Here is a 22,103-nt window from a genome sequence, read left to right on the forward strand (position 1 = left end):
TCACGGTACTAAAATAAGTTAATTGCAGTTATTCAGAATCAGAAACACTACTTTGATTCTGTACAGTACAGTAAAATGTTCATCATGTCTATCATTTATATGTTTTAAAAAAGACTAAAGAACGATACAGACTGTCAATGAAGATTTATTTCACTCCATTCTGAACATCAAACACTTTTTGGCTCTACAGATGGTTATCAATAACAACACAGTTACCTGCTAAAGACTAACACCACGGGGCATGCAATACGTTTTTCCTAATTCAAGACTCAGTGCAGGTTGACCCATGCTTGTCACTGCTTATGTAACTTACTACTATCACTACAGCACAATGCTAGTGTGCATGCGTGCAATAAACTATTCAATACAGCACATTTCCAAACCAGATGTATGATTACTAATGGATGAATTCTTATATACGTAGTTTTTAATGGACACAAAGTTTTGGTACTGTTTAATGCTTTAATTACTGTATGCTAAGTTTTATCGTGACAAAGGTAAAAACAATCTTTTCCTTTGGGAGACTGCTGAAACTTCCTACAGCTGTGTATGAGTTTATCCATACTATATTTAGAAATGCATGCATAATTAATTAAGCTATTAATTTTGTATGAATTTTGCACTTACAGTACTGAGAAAGGTACGATGGTGAAGCACTGTAGTTAAAGGACTGTGTGAATGAAAACCACTTTAACATTTAGAAACGACACAATCACGATTACACACATTTAAGCGTTACACCAACAATGCGCTGCCATCACAACAGACAATACTGATTGGCTAAGACCAGACACTACTACAGTAGATCAACATGTTGCCTACAGGATGCTCTCTCGCTCCTCTCCAAAGGTAACGGTGTCCGAGGACACTCTTAGGATCTCTGGGGGATCTCCAGGGTTAAGCCCCCTCTTCAAGTGCACCACACGGACATTCTCGTTTTGGGTGGTGCTGGAACTAGGAGTTATGATGACATCACTACCAGTAGTGGTGGAGCTATCTGTCGGCTGGCGAATGTTGTTACCTTGTTGGGCATTTGTGTTGTTATTGAGGGTGGTGTTGTTGGGTGTCAGGTTGAGGTTGTAGCTCTTAGAGGAAGGCCAGCTCTCCTCAGGGCTGCTGGCCAGAAGACTGCACTGGTCCTCGGAGCAGATGGACATGCGAGCGATAGCTGGGTCTTGGAGGCCACTTAGACTATTGGGCAGTCCTCTCTTTCGGGCCAAATTCTCCTCATCTAGCTCAATCAGGTTAGCCCTCTCGGATTGCGACAGGTCGGCCTCTTCGTCTTGCAGGGAGTGGTTGGGCGAGCTTTCGTTAGAGCGGACACCTGAGTCGGAGGAATCCTTCTTGTCTGAAAGGTAATCTTTACCTTTGCCGAAAGCTCGGTCTCCAGCATCAGAAGCTTTAGGCTCTGGTTTCTTGCCATCCTTCAGCAGAGGAGCATTGTCAGACTCTTCTGACTCTTCGTCATCACTGGTCAGCTTCTGATAGCGTAAACCACCAGCGGCCTTTAGCTTTAAGTCAGCACCCTGGAAGAGACCCACCTTCTCACCAGATGTCTTACGTCCCAGTAAGGACTTTGATGACCCATGATCGACTTTCTCATCCTCTTCTGTAATAGGATCTAAAGTATCTCCTGTGGGGTAGTCGGTGGTATCTGTTGCCGATTTGGTGCTTCCTCGTTTTGAAGCGGTTTTGCGCCCATCCTGTTCAACTCCATCCTTCCGCTTATCTTCTGAGTTAGAGGGCATCACACCAGGAAAAGGGGGCATGGGCTTTTCCATTCCACTGCCTAACTCGATCTGAGACATTGAGGCGATGTATTCCTCATAGGCGTTGCGATACTCTGCCTGCTGTTTGTCGGTTAGCTTGCAAATTTCATTAGAGGACTCTTGAGAGTTGAGGCTGGACATGCTGGGTGTACGGTGGGTGGCCTACAAAGGGTAAAGATACCAGGATGGTTGTTATTATACCCAATAAGTGCATAAAATTAAATAGCTTGGAAAATGACATGGGTAGATGCTTACCATCCATGCAGGGGCGACATGCCTAGGAGGTTCATCTATGCCCACATTACTGAGCTCCTCAAAACTGAGATTAAAGTTGTACATGGGTGAGGTGTCCGTGTTGCCCACTCCTCTGAGAGCAGAGGATCCAGCATGTCTGGAAGGCTCTATGCTGCCCTGCTCGCTGGGAGCCTCCTCATGCAGGACTTGGCTCTCCACTTGACGGAGCTCCATCACCTGCATAACACCATACTCCATTAGAACAGTATCTGGTGGTGCGTGTTTACTACAGGTATTATTTAAACAATAATATAAATTATGGCAGTGTCCAATATATACTGATATCTTAAATTTTGTTATTCAAGTTTATTTGAATCCAATTTTGAAAATTAAACATCTCTGAACTAAATTAAAAGCGGTGGTCGGTCGTGTATGTTCAGCACTTTATTTTAGCCTACCGAGTTGAACAGTTGCTGGGACAATAAAAACTACACACTGATAGAACTTGAGGATAAATACTTACAGTTGTTCTGAAAAGCTGCCAATCTCCAAAATTCATGTTCATTTCTTTCTTCAGCTCATCAATGACGCATTGAGACAGAACTCGGCCGTTTATGTTAGCCTAAGAAATCACAAAATAAGAATGTAGTGCAAAACTAGATGCTCTTTCTCACAAAACCCTACAAATACAAGTACACATCTTACCTTCTTAATGGTGGCGGTATACTGGGACAGCATGCTTTGGTCCATGCCATCGATAAGTCTTACACGTTCACACACGACCTCTGTGCTCATTGAGCTGAGAAGCAAGGATGGGGTGCCTGACACCACCGAGGCAGAGCCCTGGTACACACAACACACAAACTTATTATGGTTACCCAACTACAATAACATTAAGGGGGTGTGCACACCAAAGGTTTAAACGCGGCTGAAAATGCCAGGCGGACGCCGACTGCCAGCTTTTTTCAGCTGTGCGCTTTGGTTGCTGTGATACTTCTACTTTGTTTATCAGTCATTGAACGATGTGCCGGTTGGTTGTTGTGATGATTATCCCGCCCCTCCTCAACTGTGATTGGACGGCCGTGTGAGAACTGACATTGATGAGTGGAGCTTTTTACCCAAAGTTGAATATTTTTAACTCTAAGGGGTTGTGTACACCAAAACTTTTAAACGCGGCTGAAAACGCCTTGAGGACGCCGAATGCCAGCTGTTTTTCAGCTGAGTGCCAGCTTTCTTCAGCTGAGCGCTTTGATAGCTGTGATACTTCAGCTGCGAGCCGGTTGGTTGCTGTGGTAATGTCCCGCCCCTCCTCCACTGTGATTGGGCGGCCGTGTGAGAACTGACATTGACGAGCGGAGCTTTTCTCCCAAAGTTGAATCTCTTTCAACTTTCGACGCTCAGCGCCGAGCGCGGAAAAACCGCCGAGCGCCGGTTTTCAGCGCGGAAAAAACCCGCTTGCGGCTGGCTTATTTGAAAAACGCCGAGCTTCCATTGGAAACAATTGAAAACATGCGCCGGCCGCGGGCGTAAAAGTTTTGGTGTACACAACCCCTAAGCGTTAAGCGTGGAAAAAAATGCCAGCTGCTGGCTTTTTTAGGAGGTGGAAAAAATTGAAAACAAAGCTTTGGTGTGCACGCTACTTTAGCATTAGCCTACATACCGATATCACAAGGAATTTTTTGGTTACCATGCTGATTGTTAGAAGATTCAAACTACCAAAGGGGTTAAAAAATTTTTAAAGTAATATTTAAGGAAGTGAGGAATCAAAGAGAGTATGTATGCAGTGTATTTTGTATAAGCATTGTTGATTTTTAAGAGGCCTATATTAGTGCAATATCATGATATGGTTCGGATACATTGCCAAGACAGAGAAAATAGAAATCAAAGTTCAAGAGTTTGAGAAAGAGTTTGTTAGTGCAGGGGTGTTGCATCCACAACTATAACACACGTTTATATAGTTTTAAGTGTTACGTTGCTTTCAAATAGCTACATCTAATTATAACAAAACCAAAAATGATGACCTACAGCAGGTGGACTATAAATAGAGTCCTCCATTAAGGGAAAGTCAGAGTGGCACCTGGCTCCTATACTTTTTAAAGTTCACCATCGGGTTTGATAGAAACCCCAAAAAGTTTAGCATCCAGGCCATGCTGTGCACGAGGCAAATTATTTCAATACCTGCTTGAATAGGCATCATTGAAACAAATGCATCACCACAACTTAAAGGGTATAGAGATAAAGAGAGAGGGAAATCTGTAAAGTTTTATAAGCTTGAAAGATCTCTTTGGAAGATGTGATAGGGGGCAGAGAAAATTTTGGGGAAGGAGCAGAGGTCAAGTTTGATATTTAAAGGAACACACCCACATTTTGGGAATTTAGCTTATTCATCGTATCTCCCAGAGTTAGATAAGTCCATACATACCTTTTTCATCCCCGTGCGTGCTGTAACACTGTCTGACGCACCCCCACTAGCTTAGCTTAGCACAAAGACTTTCTCCAGGCTCCAGCTAGCATACTGTTCCCAATAAGTGACAAAATAACGCTAACATTTTCCTATTTATATTTTGTGATTTGTATGAGACAAAGAAATCTTTTAAAAGTATACATACAGGGAACTACTGTATATTCTCAGAAGGCGAAGCCCTGCTACATGGGCGGAGTGACTCTGAGCGAACTCTCTGCTCCTCACCACTGGGTTTCTCGGGTGCTGCGAGCAAATCACTCCGCCCAAGTAGCAGTGCTTCGCCTTTTGAGAAAATAGTTCGCTGTATGTGTACGGTTAAAAGATGGCTTTGTCTCTTATGACCTTGGTATTTGTACACTGTGTGACTATACAAATCACAACATATAAATAGGAAAATGTTCGTGTTATTTTGTCACTTACTGGGAGCAGTTTGCTAGCTGGAGCCATTCACTTCCAGTCTTTGTGCTAAGCCAAGCTAGCGGGGGGTGCGTCAGACAAAGTTACGGCACACGCGGGGATGAAAAAGGTATGTATGGACTTATCTAACTCTGAGGGATACGGTGAATAAGCTAAATTCTCAAAATGTGGCCGTGTTCCTTTAACCAACTACATTACTCTTTATGTCAGCAGTTATATCTATAAGGTGCTATTTACATACAAGCAGGGGTTAATTTAGGATTTTTGCAAGTGGGGGAAGCTGGTTGTGCTTCTTGGGCCATAAAACATGACGTCACCCCAGTCCTATAATCCCAAAATAATGTCTATATGATATGTGTTAATAGAGTGAATAAATTCTTGCTTTTGGCTAAATGGTTACTTGATCTATTAAAGCACATATGGTTACATTTTATTTGATAATTTCACTGTAATAGAGAGTGAACACCATTGACTGTTTAGTTGAACATTCGGGGAAAATAAAAATGGCCAAATTGCCAAATATTCTTTTCTTTTATTCATCCAAAGTGCCAGAATTTGCTCCATCCCAGTTTAACCCCAGCAAACCATGTGACCGAGTACTAATCCGTAAAGTCAATCTGCATATTTTCAACTAAACATTTACAGCTGACTTCAAAACTCCTTCCCCACTAAGGGGTGTGTGATTTTGTCCACTGTGCATGCTGGGGTGAGAGTGTTTAGAGCTCTGGATTAAGGTATTGTGCTTGCGAAGGCATGTGAGGGGGGCGGCATCAGCAGAGCAGCAGAACTTAAGCAGAGTCTGGAAGGATTTAGTACCTGCTTCTTTTTCAAAGACGGTACTTTACCCTGCTTGAGGAGAGAGAGGAGAGACAGAGGTGGACAAGTCATGTTGACGAAAGAAAGATAGAGGAGTTTATACAAGAAGCAGTTGAGTCTTTCTCTGTGGCATTTGGGAACTGGTGGACTGCGGAAAGCTCTGGTGAACATTAGTGCATCTGGTGACTAGTGCAATGCTAGTTTGAACACTGTCAAGCTGTAACAAATGGGGTAAATGTACCCAAACTCTGTCACATATCACACTTATAAAAGCATTCTATCATTAGACTGTTAATATAGGCCAAACCCTAGTGAGCTGCCAACAGAGACAGCATTTTGGATCTTCCAAAATTGATTTAAAGCATAAGGATCGTCCATAAAGGCAATCCCAGAATGCATTGCAACAATTTAAACAAAAACATTATCTTTTAGAAACTTTCTTTAGTGAAAAGTATGTCACTAAACAAGGCTTGTGTATGTGCTATGTATTTTTATATCAGTTAACTAGAAGCTAGTTTAGCAATTTGCTAACATAAAACTACATTAAAATCAACTGCAAGTTGGGTTGCCTGATCAGAGTGTGGCGCACAGATTGCGACCTACATCAAGGATTTCCTAGTCACCTAGTATGTCCCATGAGGGTTTATATATGCTGACTATGTAGGCAGAAGACAACTCACTAGGTTATATCTGGACCAACAACTTTGAAATAAGTGAAAAAAGCGGTAGAGGAACAAGGAAATATAAGCGGTAGAAAAACATTGAATGTTTTCTATGAAAACATTACAAAATTAAACATTAACTGCGGAACAGAAGAATGCCACCAAGCGAAACTTTAACAGGACAAGATGTAGACATCCTTTCTCCTACAACACTACTTCTATGCTGTTTCAAAGAGCACAAAGCCTAACAGCTATTGTTTATGACTAGTACTTACGGGTCCAATGCTAGGGTCCTTGGAATAGCTGGTTTTAATGAAGGTGCGTGGAAGAACATGAGCGGGGATGGAGCTACCAGCGTACTGTCGTGGCAGCTGGTAAAGATGTTGGGGGAAATATGGCTGGCAGACCAAGTGTGAAGGAAACAAAAAATTTAGGGAATGAAACATAACACAAAAGCAGAAATACTTAAATGCAAACTTGTAAAATAAAATGAGGCTCGCACACACATATGCATTCTATTAACATGCAATGAATAAATATGTTCATTGAGTGCCATACAACATGCACTAAACACCCCCTGTTTGTTATATCAGGGGTTTGACGCAAGAAAAAACCAAGGCTGAACACAAATCATTGAAAAATGACAATAAAATGAAGAAAACAATAACTGGAACACGAGCAGAGGGAGATGAATGAATAATAGTCTGGGTGGGCATGTGGAAAATGTTTGGCTGAGGTGTGTGCTTGATCAGGGGACTTCCCCTTATCTATTAACAAGCGAACATGCTTGGTTTTATCCCCCTGAGGAAAGTTCAGCCTAAAACCCAGCTGAGCCATCAATTTACACCCGACACTATTTATCAGTTCCACCTCAGTGTCCCCTGAAGAGATGATAAATCGAGATCCTAATAATAGAACGCTGGATTAAAGCTAAAAAATAATTTCTGATTCTCCTTCAACCTTTCAGTGAACCTATTCAGAAATCCAAAGTTGAATCAGTTTAGCAAAATCTTTGTGTGTTATCAGTGAAGTATCACTCACCCTGTTGTAGAACGGGTGTTGTGGCCCAGCCATGCCACTGAAATAAGCGCTGTGAGCCTGAGGAGTCACACCCGGCGGGTTATATGGGCCGTTGTAGGAGGCAGTGGGAGAGCAGGCAGAGGACTGCTGGCTGTAGACAGATATTGGGCGGCCCTCTTGCAAGGGCAGCGTGGGATAGGTGACACCTCCCATGTTCACCTGCTCCCGGGCAGCACGCACATCTGAGACAGAGAATACAGAAACAAAAAATTAGATTTTTCTGGGACTACATAAGATGAATGTAAATAATTCAAAACATAAATGATTGAAAAATAGTTTTTTACCTGCAATAATCTCTCGCAGTTTAGGATCTAAATTAACCGTGCAGGGGAGGAATGTGCGAATGTCTCGAGCTGTTAGCACCGGTGTACGGGATGATAGGAAGACCTCAAAGCTCCGAACGTCTCCATCTATCTCCAGCAATGGCTCCACATCTTTAGTGGTTGGAATGTTTTTGGAGATTCTGTTAGGGAGACATGAGAAAATACTCTATAATATTTTTTTTAAGTTGGTTAAGGTTACTGTCGCACATGGGGCAGGCGTGATATATCTACTTAAACGATACGTTTTTTGTGAGATTGGCTGGTTATTATACATCCTGGCATAAATTACATTGAGCTTCGCCAGATGAAACAAAGACATGATGGTTTTATTCAAACTGAAAATGATGCTGATATAACTCATGAGCATGAGCAGCGTAATACTGGATCTCAATTTCATTTTGTGTTACTGGGGTATAGACTGCTAAGAGTGGAAGAAACACAGAGAAGGCCAGTGTCAACAAAATACGGCAACGTTACCGACGTTCTGGAGGACAAAACTCTTCATAAAACCACAAACTTCATATGTTTCCACTTAATCAGAGCTGATGGTTTTCAAAAATTCTCTATAAACCCCTCAAAATGTCAGAATACACCCATGCTGGGAATACATCTCATTTTAACGATAGGGTACAACAAGGATCTCACAATGAGATGGAACATGTCGAATCGGTACAATAGAAATTGAGCTCTGATGAAGTCTTGTTTGCATGAATAGCTTAATCTGACTAATCACCATTGGGAAGCCTATCTAATGATCTGGGCCTGCTTTCTTTGGCTTCATTTGAAATTCTGTGGCCTCCTATTATTTGTTTCCAGGAAGTCTCCCAGTAGACACATTTTTCATTACAACCTTAATGGGCTATCTAGCGAACTACACACCAAGAAATGTAACAATCATACAGGACCAAAAAAGTGATTATATAAGATTACAATGACATGCAGAAGTTTATTAGAAGTTTTGTTAAGAAATTCACAATGATCTAGCTACTTGATATCAGGTTTACCACTGTGTAACATTTAGCTGATTTTTTTGAAGACATACCGGCTTGCTATGTGTAACTGAACTGTATTTTTATACGTGCTTATACTTTAAAAGACATAATGGCGGCAAGGGACTAAAATATTACAAAAGTGATTTTGCAAGAATACATAGTTTGCTTTAGTTCTATTAAACAGCATCATGTGATGATGAAGGCCATACCTTTCATAGATGGTCTTCAGAGTGGTCTGGTCTGGGATGCCATCTGTCTCCTCTAGGTACAGCATGAGCCAGGATGTGCGATACGGCCACTGCTCGGTCAGGTTGATCCAGGATGCGAGTCGATCCCAGTTAAAACTTATCTGATTGGCCCTCAACAAACGGCCTAAACAAGGGGGCCCAATTTTATAACTTAATGACTTTATATCTCAAAGTCCACATTTTATGTGAGTGATGATGAGTTTTTTTTTTTTTTTATCCTTAATAGCTTTAATGCTAACCTGTGACAGACACAATGTTAAGCAGTCGTCTCAGTGTCTGGGGGCTGATGTCACTGAACCAGTCCTCAGTCACAAGCAGTTTTGTGAGGTCGAATGACATTTGACGTGTGACCGATCTCTGCATTTGTCTGCGACGGTAAGTATCCTAAAAAGGGATTCGTGAGGTTAGACTTAAATTTTATTTATTATTAAGTAAATCAATGAAGAAAAACATCGCTGGAGAAACGCTGTGATGTGATATTACCACATCATGTGTGCTTGTATTATATTGGATTACAACAAAAAAAGAAAAAAACCAAGCTGTGGTGCAGATCCCCAAATTATAGATTGAATCAACACATACATTTCAAAAAGTAAAAATTCAAATGGCAAAGTGAGATAAAATCATTTTCATATATTTTATTATAACACAAATGCAATGCTCAATTGTTTGAATTGCCCTTCAGCAGACTAAGCATTTGGTTTCAACAGCTTGCTTGAATTAAAGCAATATTTTTGATCAGCTTACCCTACGATTTAGAGTGGTCTTACTGCCAAACTTGGTCTGTTCGCCCAAGCTGTTCTGAGACAATTTTCTGTCCAACTCCTCATGCCAGCCGCCTATAGAAAAATTTAAAACAATAAGACATTTGTTATTCTGGATAAATGACATTTCTTACCCATGTATCTAAATCAGCTGCAGTTGCAGTCACACAGTATTTTGTCATTATTCCCATTCTCAATGTGAACTTTCAACTACGTCATACAAAAACGTGATGTCACATACGACGGAAATAAAATTAAATTTAGATCGATTGAGTAAATTTTACACAAACCCTCAGAGTTGCCAGTTTCTCCATTAGCTGGAGCTAGTGCACACATCTTCTTTGCGCTGCTGAGGCCGCGGCTGTTGAGAAACACGGGCAGGTGGACGATGTTGCGCATGTAGTCGTGACCGTTGATGTTGGAGTCACGCAGAACACTGTTGAGGTTTTGGTTTATGGCTTTAATGATGATGTGAGGGTCACTGGCAAAGATGGAGATGAAAGGACCTTTGGAGAACAGCACCCTCACCTGATTGAAAAGGCAATTACAACCGTGGCCATTTACTTTATAAAAAAATACCAAGGTTCAAGAATTTTATTCAAATTACAGGATTTATAAGAATGTTATTAGGCAATAATTTTACTAAATTTAGTAATTTTATAATCAGTACATTACAAGAAAGCCTAGGATTTTTCTAAAGCGTACAATCACATAAACTAAATGTGTAACTCAGTGATACCACCGTTCCAAAAACAACAGGTCTATTTATTAAGCAATTCAAATTTCTTTATAAGAGTTATTGCATTCTAGCTCTAGGAGACCACTTCCTTAAAATAACCTAACCAAAGGAATTACTGCTTATGACACAAATTTGTGATCCCCACACAGACACAGTTTCTAAAAGATTATGTGTCAATGGCAACTCACAGTGTCCAACATCTGTAAAACTTTGTCCTGTTCACAGGAGTCCAGACCATCGATAATGACGACTAGACGCGTCTGATTCTGGGTAAAGCCATCTATAGTCTTAGCCATTTTAGCCATGAGCTCCACTTCATTCTTCAAGACCTAAGGAGAAAACATTTTAGGCGATTATACGAATAGCTTGCACTATTTATTTATGAATGGCTATGACTCTAGACCTTTTTCTGAACCAGAATAATTTGAGAATGCTCCATCTTCATAGTTTCAACAGATGCAATGATACTTGACTTCCTGTATAACTTAGTTAACCTGATCAATATCACACATTTGTTTATTTAATCAGTGTCGTAGAAATTGTGCAATTCTCAGTGCATGTTTATTCAAACTTTTAGAAGTTACTTTCAAAATTAAATTGATTACGAATCTCTGGTTATCAATGCAGATTGTCAGATCAAACTCTTAAAGCTACCTAAAACTAGATTGTTTTATAACTTATACCGATACCAATATTTGGGTGCTTAAGTGCCGATATCTGATATGCTAAACCGATTTTGTTTTTTTACTTTAATACTTCTGCAAAAAATTACTTTCCTACTTAGTATTTTTGCCTTGTTTTCAGTAGAAATATCTAAGAGTTCTTGAACTAAGATGTATTTTCTTGATGAGTAAAATGACCTAAGAAAAAAAATCTATTTTTTAGACAAAAAAATATTAAATTTAAATGAATTTGTGCTTAAAACAAGCAATAATATCTGCCAATGGGGTGAGAATCTAAGAAAAAAGTAAACATATTTCAAGGTGTTTTTACTTACCCCATTGGCAGATATATTTGCTTTTTTTTTTTTAATTTGTCTAAAAACTAGATTTTTTTCTTAGGTCATTTTACTCATCAAGAAAATACATCTTAAAGATTTTTTACATATTTGTACTGACAACAAGATAAAAATACTAAGTAGGAAAGTCATTTTTGCAGTGTGTTTCTGACACAATGATTACAACATTACTGAACTGAACAAACCCTTATATTAATAACAATCACTCCCTCTTTGCATACAAAGTAAAGCTTTCAGTTGAGATGCAATGATATTACGCAGCACCCAAAAATAGTCCCCTCGTTAACTTTCAATAGCTGGGGACTATTTTCGGGCACTGCGTAATATCATTGCGCCTGCTTCACCCATGGTACGGCAGCAATGTCCTTGATTATTACGCCAGAATGGGAGTATAGTTCCTAGCCATATCGGCCTAGAAAATCACAACTTTTAATTTTTCCGTCGGTCTAAGTAAGTACACGATGTAACTACAGAAGAGTCAAGTTTTAAATAGGAAAAATATTGAAACTCTTTGGTTATTTTTGAACGCAATGCTAATGGTCTAATCAGATTCAATGGATTATGCTAAGCTTTGCGGTACCGCCAGACCCGGAGATCAGCTGAATGGATTCCAAAATGGTAAAACTCAAATGTTTAACTCTGGGGGAGCTGGAAAATAAGCATATATAAAAAAAAAGAGTGTCCCTTTCAAATATCTGGGAAAATATCAGAAAACAGATATATCGGTCGATCTCTACCTAAAACAGTAAACAAGTATCAAACTAACCTTCATAAAGCCCTCGCTCTTCAGCTTGTTCATCTTGTTGGCAGCACTGTGCAGCCTCTTCCTCTGAGAGTTAAGTACAGAATCTGTCACCTGCCACCAGGTGCGGCAGTTCACCAACAGCGCCAACCCAACAACACTCGCCATGGAAACCAGCACTGCGTTTACGGTCTGGTTTTGCGCATCCACTTTAAAGAATGCAAGCAGTGCCATGCCAATGATCAAGCAGCCCAGAATGAAAAGGAAGATGACAAAGGATGGGATGCAACATGTCTTCTTCCACTTATTTTTTCCTGGGGGATTAAAAGTTAAAGGATGTAAATACAGGCTTATTGGTAACCTCACTTCTAAAAACAACACATGATCCACCTAACCTCCCATAGTCAAGATTTTTTACTCATTTTCTATATTAAATGAAACCGCCCACTTAGACAGGAAGATCATTTTACCTTGAGTGTCCTCGGTTTTGAACACTCTGAAAAGTCTTGTGGCCAAAAAGCCAAACTCTCTCTCGCAGGCATCTGAGAGAGTAGCGATCATTTCAGCCATGGATGTCTCACCACCCACACTGGATAACCTGTTGTAGTCTGTGAACAGAAACCTGGAAAAAGAACATTTAAGATTAAAGTAAAACCAAATCAGTCACATTAAACTAAAAAAATCAAAAAGTGAGCAGATACCTGACAGGCAGAGCCCGGGTGGTCTGTTCGGGTAGTTCTGGTGGGTTGACAAACATGAGTTTAAGCAGAAGCTCCAGATATCCAATGTGTCGGGCAAGGTGGGTGCTAATGACCCATGCCCAGTTCCAGCTTTCACCCTCACGCCTGCTCCCGAAGTACACAACCACTGTGTGAAAGTGAAACTTTTTAAAGCTACAGTAGGGCAACAAAAACACAACCGATTTTATCTAGATATGTGATGTTAGAGCACTGAATAATGGGTCAGTTTCTTACCGAAAAACACATAAAGCAGCGCTAGGAGGGTGAGAGAGATGGCAATAGCCAGCTTGGCATCCACAGTGAAGCCGAGCACCAGAGCTACAGAGCCGCACAGCATGAGCGATAACAAAACTACCAACCAGGAAAACTGGAACAGAGGCTCCACCTGCTGCCCTGCAAATGTCTTCATCTCATCTGAGAAAGAAATATGGAGATTCGTCCACCAATGAATACACACCAGATGCGACGAATTGAGCCGTATTAAACATGTCATGCTCCGAAATAGCTAAAAAAGCTCTGAACATGAGTGAACTGTGTTTTAAAATATCCTTTCGAGGTCACTCTAAATAACGCTCACCTTCTAGTTTCTTGAGCAGGAAGGACTTGCCGCTGCCCCACTGGGCGTACAGACCCACGCAGATGGGCGGCTGCATGGTGGGCTCGCTCAGAATGTCTGCCAGAGCGCTGCTGTACAGGTCATAGCCCAGCATGTCCCCATCTGACTCTGTGGGGGACAGATGTCCTAATGGGGACAACAGAGAAGAGTCACATATTGAGAACGCAAAGTGTGGTGTCCTTATCTGCAATAACAGCAATTCTAATACATGTTTACTTGTTGAGGTTCTGAATTGCAAAGGGAAAAATGACTTACGGGCTCCAAAAATCTGGGTGAGGATGCTCTTCTGGTGGCTACAGTCGATATTATAGGGAGTCTCCCCAGCCTTGTTGGGTCGGTAGAGCAGGCGGCCGTCTTTAGGGTTACGGAGGAGGAGCTCAGCCAGTCTGCGGCTCCGTCCACGTATGGCGATATGAAGAGGTGTGTCCCCTTTCTGGAAGCAGATAGAGGTCCCACATTTAATATGCAGATCTCATCATGTTGTAACTTACGCCATGACAATATTAAATAGAGCTGTGATGATGCATCGCGTTTCCCATTAAAAAGACCTGTCTGAAATCAATTCTGAATTGCAAGATTCTGTGTTTCATGCACAGCTGGTGTGTGTACTACGGGTCTTTGATCAGTAGGAAGTCCTTATAAGTCTAAATCATTACGAGTCTGAGTCGTTTACAACGTGCATTTAAAAAAGCAACACTTGTCAAACACAATCATTCAAAACATTCTTTACTATCATGAAAATACCTGAAACAATCTGACGAACAGTGATATTAATAGGGTTGGGTACCGAAACGCGCCTAAATGGGCGGTACCTACCGGACCGAATCAGAACACAGATTTCGGTGCCTCTTAAATGCATGAACGGTTGACTGAAGTATTTTGCTCTCTGTAGCGCAAAAAGCATAATCACACAAGCACAGCACATTCACTAGTTAAATTATACTGCACTCATATGGTGTAAATAATTTCCTGACTTACAAAATTCATGTGAATGTGAAAGTCGGAAAGCCTATAATATATAGGATTCAAGTTTGATTTCTTTGCTTAACTTAGGTGAGTTTTTCATATTTTACATTGTTGTAGTTTAATATTGATAAAAAACGGAAACCAATCATTTGTTTTGAAAAATCTAAGGATCTTTAGATTTATTTATGTTATAGGGCGGGTAAAATGTTTTCCGTCTATTCGTTTTTGTTCAACGTTTTGTTTAATATAAGCGAGTCATTTTACTCATTTATTGTTGTTCTGTTTTAATAAAAAAATAATAATGAACAAATAAGCATTTGTAGTAATGAAAAATTATATCAATTAAATCTTTCATTTATTTGTGTTTTAACGCAGATACCATCCGTCAAATTCGTTTTATTAATAAACAAGCAATATAAGCAAGTTTGTCATTGGAGCTACTATTTTATTGGAGTTGAGTTTTTCGTTAAGAGTAATAATGAACAAACATTTAAAAAACTTATTTTATTAATAAATGGAAATATTAAATAATCTAATGTTAAAGATTAAATGTAGCCAACTTTTGAACTTCTTTGCCAAATATATTTTCATTTAAAATATGCGCTGTGTTTAATAAGTTTTAAATGTGAAAAAAAATCCTCATCTGCAAATCCCTAATAATACAAATCGAACAAATTTTGTTAAAACATATGTCCAGGTTATTTTTATATTCTGACTTAAAAGAACAATTTGGAGCGCGTGAATGCCGCAACTGATCTGACAGCAGCTTATTTTTCTAATATGGTAACATTTCTTCAGAGAATTTGCTAAAACATATTACCTCACTAATGTTTTTATAAGTACTTCGGCTAATATTGGCCTGAGATGGGCCGCGGCAGTCACAGGTGTCAAGTTCATCGGAGACAAGCAGAAAGCGTCAAAACGTGAATGGTTTCACAAGCCGATAAGAAAATATTTGGGGTGAATTCCAAATGCCGTTTTGCGCCATTGAAGGGCACTTCACGAAGAGGATGTCGCATGAACAGTCGATCCAAGAAAGAGAAAAAGACTGTATTTTATTCCTCTATTTGCCAAGTGTGTTTAATTAGCCACACTATGAGACACAATTGCGCAACTTTCTCTAGAGTTCAAGAGATCTGATCTTCGAAGGGAATAGGACATAGGGAAGATCACTTTCAATTAGAACTCGCCCTTTATCTTTTTGTGAGTGGCAGCCGCGTAGGCTTTAACCAATCATTGAACAGATTATTAACAACCAATCACAGAACATTTTTCTGAGCTCAAAATGGAGTGTTGAGAAGATTTCATTTAATTCACAAATCAAAAATCGCATAAAGAAGAAATCAAGAATGCAGGTCTTAAAAGATGGTACTTTAGGCAAATCTTTAATACATAAATTATGACAAACAGAGAAGAATTTTCATTGTGTTTTATGCTGTACTTTCATCTACCATCTTTTTATGACTCTTTTTCCAAAGTACCGCTTTAGGCACCATTTAGGCACCGGAACCGTTTTAAAAGTATCCATTTGGCACGGGTATCGAAAAAAACCCAAGCAATAGCAATACCCATCTCTAGATATTAATATGCCTTTAGACATTAATGGTACTTCTGTGGCACAAATGGCGTTTCTGCTTGAAAGCGCCCTCTGGCTTTTGGATGTGGTGGCATTTCACCGTAATTCATTAAAATTCATTCATTGACAAAACGCACATTTGCACGATTATTTTAAGATATGACTTACCTTGTCTACTGCTGAAACTTTTGCCCCTTTGTCCAACAGTAGCTCCACTACTTCTATACTCCTCATTTTGGTGGCTTTGATTAGCGGAGTCTCCGAATCCTACAAATAGACCAAGGCAGACTTAAGAATGGCTCATTTTAATAAAAGGATCTCATTTTATATCGAAAATGCATATACTATCAACACCCTGCCATATCCTGTTGTGTACCTTACAGTTGTTCAGGTTAGAAACAGCATACGGGTAAGTAAAAATGTGTATATTTAAGTAAACTGTCCCTTTAAAGAATTAGTCAATTTTCTTAAAAAAAAATCCAGATAATTTACTCACCACCATGTGATCCAAAATGTTGATGTCTTTCTTTGTTCAGTCGAGAAGAAATTATGTTTTTTGAGGAAAACAATCCAGGATTTTTCTATTTGAATGTTTTAATGCAGTTTAAAATTGCAGTTTCAAAGGACTCTAAACGATCCCAAACTCATTTTTGATAAGAAAAAAAAAAATGCACTTTTAAACCACAACTTCTCGTCTATATCCGGTCCTGTGACATGCCAGCGCGACCTCACGTATTGCGTAATGCCGTGGAAAGGTCATGTGTTACATATATGAAACGCACATTTGCGGACCATTTTAAACAATAAACTGACACAAAGACATTAATTAGTATCATTCCACATACAACAACGTTGGAGTGGTCCTCTTTCTCCACACTTGTAAACACTGGGGAGTAGTTTCGCATTCGTCATCCGTGAACTTTTGACGTGATGACGTATTGCGTGAAGTCACGCTGGCACGTCACAGGACTGGAAACAGATGAGACCCTTATGCTTTGTTTGGGATCATTTAGAATCCTTTGAAACTCAGTTGAAACTGCAAATTTAAACTGCATTAAAATGTGTTGGGGTCCATAATGGTCCATTAAAAAGAGAAAAATCCTGGAATGTTTTCCTCAAAAAACATAATTTCTTCTCGACTGAACAAAGAAAGACATCAACAGTTTGGATGACATGGTGGTGAGAAAATTATCTGGATTTTTTTTAAAGAAAATTGACTAATCCTATTAGTTTAGCTGTCCCTTACCTTTGTGGTGGTCTCTGTGTCTGGGTTACACTGCAGTATGTCTCGAACCATGGTGGCATTGCCTTTTTCTACAGCCCAGTAAAGAGCAGTCTTACTTTCCTGTGACAAACAAACATTATCAGAGTCAGAGTTGAGCACAAATGAGACATTTAATATATTTTTAAATATATAACATCATAACATGTTACCTGTCCTCTGATATCAATGTCTGCGTATTTATGCAGCAGGGCTCTTACGATCTCAACATGCCCTCCTCTCACAGCTCCAATAAGCACTGTGTCACCACTCTAAAGATATAAAACACGCACACACACAGAGAATGGCCATTTTGTCCAAACCAAAGGCACTACCAATAGGAATAAAGACTGGAATGAATTTTATGTAAAAATAAATGTGTGTGCAACCATTTCAGAAATTTTTGGCACTGTGAGGCATACACTGATAAGTTATCTTATTCTTTATTTAATGCATTATGCACTGACTGCTGCTATTTACACATAAAGACTACTATTTACTCTACTGGCATTTGACTAACAGTGAAGATCTTGAAAATGACAGCATGTTCGGTTATTAATGCATTAATCTGCTTTCTACCATACACTGCATGCCATTTGTTTTTGAATTGTTTTCCAACCCACTCTATCTGGAATGTTAACGTATGTGCCAGCATCCAGCAGGTCCTGCACAATCTCTGTGTAGCCCTCTTTAGCTGCGATCATCAGGGCTGTGTTGCCGTCCTTATCGGTCATGTTCACATTGGGGTTCCTCTTCAAAAGCTCTTTAACCACCTCTGTATAACCTCCTCTCACAGCCACGATCAGTGCCGTCATGGAGTTCTGAGTGGAAAAATTTTATAACATAAAATAATTATAAAGTACAATTCCTCTGGCTTCTGATGCCATGCTGCTAAATGATGAGTACATACCGCCCCCTCCTGGTCAACATCAGCTCCATTCTCCAACAGGTGCATCACACAGTCGTAGTGACCCTTTCTAGCAGCCCAGATCAGTGGGGTGGTGCCGTACTAAAGGTACAGATTGATAAACTGTGATTAAATATGCACGTCTTTACTTCTGCTACTACTCTTTATTAAAAGTCAATGTAAAAAAACATTTGACAGACATTTTTCTGTCAAAACAACATGAATTTAGCATATAATATTCTTGCAAGCACAGAATAATAGCTCACCTTATCAGAGCAGTTGACTTTGGCTCCATGGTCCAGCAAGAGTTTAACAATCTCTGCATGGCCTCTCCCAGCGGCCCAGATAATGGGATAGACGCTGTATTGCTAAAATACCATACACAATGCAGAGTTAATTTTAATCAGTGAATGCTGGTGCTATTTTTGTCTATTATTATTATTATTATTGTGTTGCTCAATTGGTAGAGCGTTGCACTAGCAACTCAAAGATAATGGGTTTCGATGCCCAGGAAACACACATACTGATAACAACGTATAGCTTGAACACACTGTCTGTAGGTGGCCAAAATCCATAAATGTAAATGACTAGATATCTAATATCTTGAAAGGACAATTAAATAGTCCTTTTTACCTGTCCAGTTGTGTTAGGGTTTCCCCCATTCTCCAGCAGGACCCTGGCCACATCAACTCTGCCTTTATAAGAAGCCCATGTGAGGGCAGTCCAACCCCCCTACATGACACAAAGCCATCTCAATATATCAGTCATGATGCAGGAGTATGCTCCTTTTTCAAATGTGAATTAAAGTACAAAACAAAGAACGTGAATGCGTTGCTTTTGACATAAACTTTGTTTTTTTATTGATTCCTGTAGTCTGCTGGGTACATTGTCGCACTCACCATGTCTCTGTGCTCAATATAAGCACTGTTTTCCAGCAGCTCATTCACCACATCCACATGCCCCTCCTTAGCTGCAGAGATCAGCGCGGACCAGCAATCCTATCAGAACAAAACACATAGAGAGATGCGTCGCTATGGAAACTACTGAACCAGTGGATAATGTTGCCATGGGAACAGTGATGGAGTGTGCAATAGCTATATTGTATGAAAAGCCCTAAGGCACATTATAAGGGGTACCATACCTTACACAAGACATTAATATTTGAAAAAAAATATCAAGAAATAAAGTAAGGTTTAAATATTTAAACTGACTTATATGTCGGTCTAAGATTCTAAGTCTATTTAATTGCAAAATGCAATTTTTACAAATATTTGCAGGTAGGCATCGGGTGAAAAATTGGGTGTCACCACTTGAAAGTTTTATGTTTAGTAAGATTAGATAATTTGCAGGATATAACGCTTTAATACATAACTTTAAGCAATTAGATATGCTCTTGAAACAAAAATGGGAAGGAGATCTGGACTGTACATATGATCTGGTAGAATGGTATGGTATGGAAGCTTCTGAACAGCTAATAGCTAAAAAAAAAACATTATCTCACCACATCATCCAAATTGACATTTGCTCCCCTTCGGATGAGCTCCTGAACAATCTCAAGACTGCCCTGCTCTGAAGCCAACATCAGAGGAGTCTGTCCATTCTGTCAAAGAAAGTATAAGAGACACCAAAAGACAAAGAGATATTTTAATCCACATTTCAGCTGACCATCTTGTGTCACTTTTATGGATTTAAATGAAATAAAACTTACATCACTCCGACCATCCACCTCTTTAAACTTGTCGAGATGGGCTTTTACAGCAGCTAGGTTTTCTTCTTCCACATAGCTGAAGAGATTCTGGATGGCCAGAGTGGTCATCTTGATGGAGGTTGTGGTGTCCATGATTGCCACTCAACACTCGGACAACCTGCGTAGGCAGAAAACTGTGTTAGAAAAAGCTGAATCTGTACATCTTAAAAGGCTGTTGGATTGAAGTAAACAAAATAATAATTCAAACCGATATAAAACTTTGAAAAGCTCTGCTGGTAATACTAAATTATCACACCTCTGAGTTATCTGACTTGATAGAGCATTATTTTGTTCCCAGCGCAATGTGAGATTGCAGACAGGCAGTCACTTGACTTTAAATGTCAGGAGAAAGGGGGCTGGCATAGATAAATGTTATAGAGAGATAGCAGTGGTCTCCAAGTCGCAGTCCTCGATAACATCCGTTTCTCCAAGCCTTTCAACGGCTACACTTAAAAGGTGACTCCTATCTTATTTCCCATTCCTCAAAGCTAATAAGTGCACATTCTTCTTAAATGGCTAGCGACCCCATAGGACACGCTTTCAAATTCCAGACAAATCATTTAACAGCATTTATGTATGAGGACACAACACACAAACAACCTGCACCACCCTGTGTGCACGGCAAAAGACCTAGCACAAATCAATGCAAATACATTTTTAATAATAATATATTACAGCATTTGACCTTTATTCTGCACCGGTATGTGGCACTTCACTGAACATTTAATAAAGGCTGGGAGTTATTTGAGAAAAAAGCAGCAATAGACAAAGAAAACATGGCAGCTCGATGAGTCCAAGCAGCTATTTACTTCCTAAAAGTATTTATATGAACATGTGATAGTGTCTTCTGCTTTTCGTCAAATGCCTATGATGCAGATGTGACAGATGTGTCTGCTCTATAATTACATAAAATGTTGTTTATGGGAAGGGAAGCAAGATGAAGGAGCACTGGGTGGGTCTATACCAGAAGCCTTACATTATTTAGGAACCAGGCAGGTACACATACAGTACATGTTTATAGCACGTATATCATATTATCACTGTTGTATTATGATGTCTGAATTAGCATAGTACAGTAGCATAGTAGAGTAGCATATATATGTAAGTATGTATGTATATGCTACTGTACTAAACTGATTTTAATGTTTTAGATGCATTTTATATCTATAGCTGACAACAATATTAACAATATTAACTTAACACTTTCATTAACCAACAAATGCCAATTTAATAAGGATAAATGGGTCCTGAGGAAATAAAGCACAAAACAATTACACTTGCAACATTATAAAGTCACTTTTAGATATATACATTTGGCTGTGTAAATGTTTCGTAAGTTGATACTAAAGAATGCATTTCTTTAAATAAACAGGACGGGCTGTGTCTCATCCATTACTATAAGGTCGAAATGTCTGCGTGTTGATGCACAGACTGTAATTCCCTACGGGAGGGCAGCCAATGAATCTCTATAAAAACAACACCGAGTAGATGAAACAGCGGCATATTATTAGTATATCAGTACATTTAAACTACAAACAAAACCTTATTCGAAGTAAATAATCAAAATGTTAAAGTTTTACAGCCTGATGCTCGAGTAAAGTGGAATGATTAATAGTCTAGGAACTGTCAATGAGACTCGGCATCAACCCACAAACGCGATTTAAACCCTGAGCAGTACCTCACAAAGAAGAAACGTCGAAGTGCTTTGCTGTATGGAGGTCCGTTTAAAGAGAGTCTTTCTCTTCAGATGTCGATCCGTGGCGCTTCCTCCTATTCACCATCTTTACCAACAGCCATTTTGAAGCAGGGCGAGCTCAGCTGTGCTTCTTCCCGGAGACGGCGAGTCCCTGGCAACACACTGCGTGACGTCACGTCTATTACTCGAATCTCATCACGAGTATGCAAATAATACACATATCTGTTAATTTTGTGTTAAATCGTAAATCTTTATGCTAAAAAAATAGTTTTATTAATAACAAATCTAGTTATACAGTTTTTTTGCTGAAGAGTTTTTTGCTGAAG

The 22,103-nt window shown here is 39.5% G+C and overlaps 1 protein-coding gene across 7 annotated transcripts; it reads right to left on the reverse strand.

Moving 5' to 3' along the window:
• Positions 1 to 129: 129 nt before the first annotated feature.
• Positions 130 to 21,941, reverse strand: kidins220b (kinase D-interacting substrate 220b). Of its 7 annotated transcripts, XM_065255888.2 has the most exons (31): positions 21,760 to 21,937; positions 21,285 to 21,328; positions 20,043 to 20,199; positions 19,836 to 19,934; positions 19,234 to 19,332; positions 18,968 to 19,066; positions 18,601 to 18,702; positions 18,338 to 18,436; positions 18,051 to 18,248; positions 17,601 to 17,699; positions 17,413 to 17,511; positions 16,335 to 16,433; positions 13,880 to 14,057; positions 13,586 to 13,750; positions 13,243 to 13,422; positions 12,970 to 13,135; positions 12,739 to 12,890; positions 12,293 to 12,582; positions 10,697 to 10,837; positions 10,060 to 10,297; positions 9,753 to 9,844; positions 9,245 to 9,389; positions 8,967 to 9,129; positions 7,727 to 7,905; positions 7,404 to 7,624; positions 6,638 to 6,760; positions 5,701 to 5,733; positions 2,709 to 2,846; positions 2,527 to 2,625; positions 2,025 to 2,240; positions 130 to 1,931 (listed from the first exon to the last, which is right to left on the reverse strand). In XM_065255888.2, the coding sequence occupies exons 3-31, from the start codon at positions 20,172 to 20,174 to the stop codon at positions 819 to 821; spliced, it is 5,157 nt and encodes a 1,718-aa protein (XP_065111960.2). In that variant the 5' UTR covers positions 20,175 to 20,199; positions 21,285 to 21,328; positions 21,760 to 21,937; the 3' UTR covers positions 130 to 818. The 7 variants fall into 7 exon arrangements, with proteins under 7 accessions (XP_065111960.2, XP_065111961.2, XP_065111959.2 ...); XM_065255889.2 differs by lacking the exon at positions 21,285 to 21,328 and having other exon boundaries at positions 5,701 to 5,730; XM_065255887.2 differs by lacking the exon at positions 21,285 to 21,328.
• Between the last annotated feature and the right edge of the window lie 162 nt (positions 21,942 to 22,103).

The sequence above is a fragment of the Paramisgurnus dabryanus genome, chromosome 12 (genome assembly GCF_030506205.2).
Source record: "Paramisgurnus dabryanus chromosome 12, PD_genome_1.1, whole genome shotgun sequence".
In the NCBI taxonomy this organism is placed as follows: Eukaryota; Metazoa; Chordata; class Actinopteri; order Cypriniformes; family Cobitidae; genus Paramisgurnus; species Paramisgurnus dabryanus.

Bases quoted from the DNA above. Each gene is read 5' to 3' on its own strand.
- kidins220b (XM_065255887.2), bottom strand. From the start codon at position 20,174: ATGGACACCACAACCTCCATCAAGATGACCACTCTGGCCATCCAGAAT. The intron at 10,298-10,696 runs GTGAGTTGCCAT...CTTTTCAATCAG, and splicing joins TTTTACAGATGTTGGACACT to GTGAGGGTGCTGTTCTCCAA. The intron at 9,130-9,244 runs GTTAGCATTAAA...CCCCTTGTTTAG, and splicing joins TAACATTGTGTCTGTCACAG to GCCGTTTGTTGAGGGCCAAT.